The following is a 6,654-nucleotide window of genomic DNA, read 5'->3' on the forward strand; positions in this document are numbered from 1 at the left end:
CTTTAAGTTCTCTATACAACTTTTAGGATCACAATAGGACTTTCTAAGCTTGTAACATAGGCTAGGGGTTAGGTAGGGTATATTAAGGCATACCTATGTGACTTTTTGCCCTCCTTGACATATCGGCTAAACATACTTCTTTTCATCATTTAATTTCTCCCAATTTCCCAATTTCATTTACCTTGCTATTTTCCCTTCTTTCTCAATTTGTGTAAGTGACTCTCTTGTTTTCTTGCTTGTATTTATTGTTTTTTTATTTCACTTTTCTTTCAACTGATTCTTGAGTAACATTAATTTTGTTCTTTATCTCTCTTTGTTCTTTCAAACCCACATTCCAGAGCATTCCTCATAATAGCCACCCTCAACTCATAGCATTGCCATGAGTCATATTACACAATACCCAAAGTTGGGTCAGGGCCATAAAAAGGTTGTTAAGTGAATTAGCCTCCCTCAACTTATGATTTTGGCATAAGCTCGGGTGCACAAGTCCAAGGAGGGACAATGGCCAACACATTATTCCCAGAAAAGATCAGTTGGGGTGAAAAAGAAAGGTCTAGTTTAAGCTCAAATCATTTGAATCAAAGAAGGATTAATTTCATTTTTTTATAGGCTAAAAATGAGCTATTTTAAACGTGGGTCTATGATCCTTTCCTAATTGTCTTTTATAGCTTACTTTTAGCAGGACTACCTAGGCAAGTTCTAGCTCAGTACAAATAGTGGACTATTTAAATATTCCTCACACTCACTTGACATCTCATTACTCTACCAGATTATCACACACCTAGTTCGAATTTTAGACTTAGGGTCATGTAGTTGTGTACCTCTATGTCATGCTAGAGACACACATTTATCAATTATTATGCCCATTCATGCATCATTTTCATTTCGTCAAGATATAATTTTAGCCATCGTGCTTCAGAACTAAACTATGTACACAAGATATAAACATGCCGGTTCAACAGTAAAAATAATCAGTCTCTTGGAGAAAAAGAACAAATGCAAGAAAACCCCAAAAGTGGATAGTGAATTGGGCAACTCAAACTTCACCCTAGCACTCACTTTCCATTTACCCCACCCCCATCAAAAAGACAGGCAATTGTCCCCAATGGATAAAAAATGAAATACAAGAGTGGTAGGTGAAGCAAACCTGGGGCTCAAAGCGCCGATGATCAGCTAGCTGGTGGGTTTGGTTCCCCAGAACGCACTACCTCTTTAATCTGGACACCCTAAGTAGTGTCCTGAGCAGCAGCAACACTATCACCAGCGCCTCCCGCTATCTCCACATTGCTCTAGCCTCAACCTCCTCTCGACCCCTACACCTCTTGGAATGCTCTTGAGGGGGAGGTGGCAGAATCTCAGAAGTGGCGAATAAGGCCGCTATCACTGTGTCCTCAGCGGGCTCTGCAGAAGGGGCCTCACACTCAGCAACCCTAGCCTCTAAGATCTCATCGATGTCTGCACGAAGACTCTCGACTGCAGCCTGGAAGGTCGACATATCCACTTGAGGGGATGGTCGGGCTAGAACCCGCAACTCAAAAGGGTCAGAGCGCTGATGAACCTCAACGATCTTCCGCCTTGTGAGCTAGAGCATTCTCCTTTTCAAGATATGTTCTGCCTCAGCAATAGACATGTGCATCCAAGTCTAGATGTGATGCAGAAATGTAGCCATCTGTGCCTCTAGTTTCTTGAACCTAGCAAGCGGGACCAGAGCGGGGAAAGGGGCTAAGCAAGAGGAGCTCGGGGCAGTGCTACTACCCGGGATAGACTCGACCGGGGTAGTGTCAGTGGAAGCCGCCTGCGTAGCCGTGCGAGCCTCTGCTACCGTATCAGCCAGGTTGTCACCAAGTAGAGGCAACTATAGACAGGGCCCTCTGCGTGGAGACAACTTGTTAGCGTCATCCTTGATGAGGCTGATATCAACTGTTCCCAGCGGGGTCTTTAGCTGATCAATGGCCATATAGGCACACCTGCGAACCTGCATAGAGAAAATATCATGCACGGAAAAGGGTAAGTAGTTATGACCTTAAAATCCCTCTACTTCATGAATTTCTGTAGAAGCCAAGAAAAGTCCACCTCAAACCCGGCTATCATTGCCGCCATCAGTACTGCACAATCCCATGTGACTATATTATAAGCGGCTGTAGGGGAGAGGCAATGGCGAATAATCAACCATAAAAACTTTGTCGTGAAGGTCCGGTTAGCCTTCTTGATGGATCCCTTCGTCTCGGTCACCCAGTCCGCACCCTTTCCATCAACTAACAAGTGCAGGGCCATTTACCTCTTGGTGGTCTCTCTCAGCAATGGCTCATGCAAGAATTGGCCATCTTTGACAATTTGCCACCGGTATTAAACAGGGCAGAGAGAGGGGTCCAGTTGGCATCAATATACTCGCCGTATAGATAATGGTGGATGGTAGGCAAGGAGATATCAACCTGAATGCCATGTTCTCGGACATGCTCCAGTGGGTCCTGTTTTGCGGGGGCAGCCCGACTATCAATCTGTTAACTGAGAGAAGCCACGTCGGAGGCGTAGAACTCTCGGACCATTTCTTCACTATAAAGGACCAAAGAACGCACTGCCCACTCAAGTTGATGTCTTGTGAAGAGATTGTGGATCTCTGGCATAGTCGGGAGACTTCCCGTAAGGACCCGCCTCTTAAAATTTAAGGGTCCGTGTCATGACCCCTTTATCATTAAGAAATTTTTCATTTGAAAAAACTTGATACTGCCCGTCGACACACCATCAGTTGGGCAGGTCGGTAACCAGGGTGAGAGTACGAGTCGGTGAGCCGGGTACGGATATAGAACTGTCAACCTCATCAGACGATGCAGACTATGCAGCTGTGGCGGGTGCAGGGACCTCAGCAGATCCGGAGTCTTTCTCCGACCATGAAACTCCTAAGGAGCCAGATGCACTGTCTTCATATGTAGCTAACCCAAAATGTGTGCCGGTCAGTGTGCGCTCCTTATTAGACTGGGAGGCAGTGACTACGCCGGATGCCACCTTTTTGGGTTTGGCTCTGGTAGCACGTGCAACTCAGGATGGAGTGGAAGATCCTGGTGGCACATACTCAGGGTCACGCTCATCATCAGAACCAATGACCAGGTGGGCAGACGGGGCGACAGACTCGATCGCCCACGTGCGTATACTCGATCTTTTTTTTTATGCCATATTAGATAGTAGCTGTAAAGAATCAATATTAGTACTAGATGGAGAAAGCAAGATGAGCAAAAGCAAAACAAAATAAATAAAAGAGTTAAGATGTAATAACATTTTTATAGTAACAGTAGAACACGATGGACCAGGTAATGATTTGTCATGATTACGACGGACCGTCATGGGGTCCGTCATCTTTTACTTAAACTATGTTAATGTGGATACCCCTGAAGGAAAGTATCGAACAAGGATGACAGATAAGCAGGACGGACCGTTGGGATTATGACGGTCCACAATCGATGTCCGTCATGGGACACATAGGAAAAGTATGGAGACCCTTAGGAGAGGGGTCTCTGACCGTAATGACGGTTTGTGTAGGACGGACCATCGAGGATATGATGGTCCATCGTAGATGTCCGTAAGAGGACACTTGGAAAAAGTTGGAGACCCTTAGGAACAGGTTCTCTAAAAACCAAAATAGTTGTGCAGGACGGACCGTCGAGGGTATGACAGTCCGTTGTATATGTCTACAAGAGGACACTTAGAAAAAGTTGGAAACCCTTTGGAACAGGGTCTCTGACCATTATGACGGTTATGCAGGATGGATCGTCGAGGGTATGATGGTCCGTCGTAGATGTCTGTAAGAGGACACTTGGAAAATGTTGGAGACCCTTAGGGATAGGGTCTGTGAATACCAAAAAGGTTGTGCAGGACGGACCGTCGAGGGTATGACGGTCCGTCGTAGATGCCTGTAAGAGGACACTTGGAAAAAGTAGGAGACCCTTCGGAATAGGGTCTCTAACAACTACAACAGTTGTGCAGGATGGAGCATCGTGGAAACGACGGTTTGTCACATATATATGTTGGAGGACACTTTGAAAAATATTTGATAGTGAGGTGTTAGGGATGTCGGGATGGACCCTATGACGGTCCGTCATCGGGGTCTCATTCTGTCATTTAGTGACAGAATTGGGGATGCCACAAGCATCCCTATAACCCAAATGGAATTTTTAGTGTTTTAATCTACATGTGTCTAACCCAAATACCTTGTAAACTAGTAATACTAAAGCACCTATTTATAAAATTTTAACAAGGCAATTTTTACGATTCCCAACCTAGGTGAGACAGAATATGTATCAAAGAATGAACCCATCAATAAGAAATAGGCTAATACTAATCGATAAACAAAAATGCAATCTAAATGGGTACAAATAAAAGACACATACCTAAGAATTTTAGAAAAACAAGCGAGGAAGGTACTTGGTGATCAATTAGAAAATCACAGCAGCAGACTCGCACTAGTAGAGAATGGATGTTTAGGAATTGGGGAATTTGGGAAAATGATCGGATGAAAGAGAGGTAGGAAATTGGAAGTCTAAAAGGGAGGGAAATGGGAGGAAGAGGGAAGGAAATGGGTGAAATGAAGGGATGGGGTTTTTAAATGTTAAGAATTTAAAAAAACCCAGTCGGGTCGGGTCGGTATTCTTTATTAATGGCACGACGAGTCTCGGACGATGGTCTATCGCAATTGTGATGGTTCATCGCTTGTTCCGTCACGTGTGCCCTAGATTTGAAAATAACAGAAAGACGTACTTGGAACGACGGATTCATGAAACGGTCCATCGCATTTGTGACGGGCCATCGATGGGTTCGTCAGTGACTGTTGCGGAGTAATTTTCTGCAGAATTTCCTGATGATGTGCCTTCAAATTTAAAACCCATTAGTAGAAAATGCTGACATTACTATAAAGAAAATCTATAAGAATTGGGTTGCCTCCCAACAAGCGCCTGATTTAACGTCGCGGCACGACTAAGGACACTTGATTACTTAGCCTTCATCAAGATGGTATGCATCTATCACTTCATTCACCGATTCAGTATGCACAAAATAGAGTATCATTCGTTCTCCATTCACCTTAAAATGCACCCCCTCCTTGGTTTCTAACTCAAATGCTCCATGAGGGAATACTTGGGTAATCAAGTAAGGGCCAGTCCGTTTGGACTTGAGCTTGCATAGAAGCCAACACAACCTAGAACTGTCTAAAAGTACCAAATCCCCAACAATAAACTCTCGTTTTTTACTTTTTAGGTCATTATCCTTCTTCATCTTTTCATTGTAGGATATAGCAGATACCGATTGGAGCTCACCACTCTACCTCATGGACCTAAAAATGTTGAAGGTTGCTTCTTCATTGTTCAACCGAAATTTCATCTGCCCCTTTCCATATCAACTATGGCTCTACCTGTTGCAAGGAATAGCCTCACAAGAATAATAGGAACTTCAAAATCGACTTCACAATAAAGAATAACCAAATATGATGGAAATATAAATGACTCCACTTTTACGAGCACATCGTGGAGTATCCCTATAAGCCTTTTCACTATTCGATCGACCATGAATAGCCGCATTACAGTGGGCTTTGGGTCACCCAAACCCATTTTCTTGCGAATCGAGAGGGTCATGAGATTTATGCTTGCCCAGAGATCACATAATGCTTTTGCAAAATGTGATGAGCCGACTTTACAAGGAATAGTGAACGCACCCGGATCTTCTTTCTTTTGTAAGAGAGATCTTGTAGCAATAGCACTACAATGCTGCATTCTATCATCATCCTCAAAAGTGACCAATCTTTTCTTTGTAACCAGTTCTTTCATAAACTTTGCATAACCGAGCATTTGTTCTAGACCTTCTACAAAAGGGACATTGATAGAAATCTGCTTCAACATTGTTATAAAACGCCGATATTTACCATCCTCGGACTTTTTCACAAATCTCTGATAAAAGGGGGGGTCTAGGCATCAGAATTACCTTTATAGGGACTTTTGCATCTTTTCCAGTGCTATCTTTTGCTTCACCACTACCCTGTACAACCTTATCATTATCCTTTCTCACTTTTTCCATATTAGATGGCTTAGGTGGGTCAATGGTTTGCGTACCACTCCGAGTAGTGATTGCAATACATTGTGCATCATTTTTCTCATAATAGCAGTTATCATTTTATGGTGGTGGTTTAGACAAGTAGTTAACTGCATTTATCTTATCAACAAACCCAGTGATATGTTTTAATACCAACCCAAGCTCCGTTCTCATCTAAGATATAACTTCACGAATCTCATCTGTTGCTGGGTTGTTTGTGAATTTCACTGCGAAGGTGTTTCTCCCAGTATCTGACTTCCTAGTGCTCCAAGCTTTATTATTCCGAGAGATTTTCTCTAACTTTTCAGCAATCTCAGGATAAGGACACTCCCCATAAGAACCACCCTTTATATATCCAACATCGTTTTATTATTATAATCCTGTCCCATATAGAAGTATTCCTTCAGTGACACATCATCTATATGATGATTGGGGACGCTTCTTAAAAACGAGGTGAATCTATCCCAAGAACTACTAACTGACTCTCTTGTTAGTGCCACAAAGTTGTTCACTCTGTCTTTGTGGTTTACCTTCTTGGAGACCGGGTAGTAGCGTTCTAAGAAAACGTCCCTTAGTTTGTTC

At 43.2% G+C, this 6,654-nt stretch overlaps 1 protein-coding gene across 1 annotated transcript; it reads right to left on the reverse strand.

Moving 5' to 3' along the window:
- Positions 1-5,363: 5,363 nt before the first annotated feature.
- On the reverse strand, positions 5,364-6,057 carry LOC138339333 (uncharacterized). The gene is made up of 2 exons (XM_069290924.1): positions 5,965-6,057; positions 5,364-5,870 (listed from the first exon to the last, which is right to left on the reverse strand). Exons 1-2 carry the CDS (start codon positions 6,055-6,057, stop codon positions 5,364-5,366), a joined length of 600 nt encoding a protein of 199 aa, XP_069147025.1.
- Positions 6,058-6,654: the final 597 nt, after the last annotated feature.

This window comes from Solanum lycopersicum, chromosome 11 (genome assembly GCF_036512215.1).
Source record: "Solanum lycopersicum chromosome 11, SLM_r2.1".
NCBI lineage: Eukaryota > Viridiplantae > Streptophyta > Magnoliopsida > Solanales > Solanaceae > Solanum > Solanum lycopersicum.

Coding starts and splice junctions, on each gene's coding strand:
- LOC138339333 (XM_069290924.1), bottom strand. CDS start 6,057: ATGGAAAAAGTGAGAAAGGATAATGATAAGGTTGTACAGGGTAGTGGT. Junction 5,871..5,964: donor ATGCAAAAGTCCCTATAAAG/GTAATTCTGATG, acceptor ATGTTGAAGCAG/ATTTCTATCAATGTCCCTTT.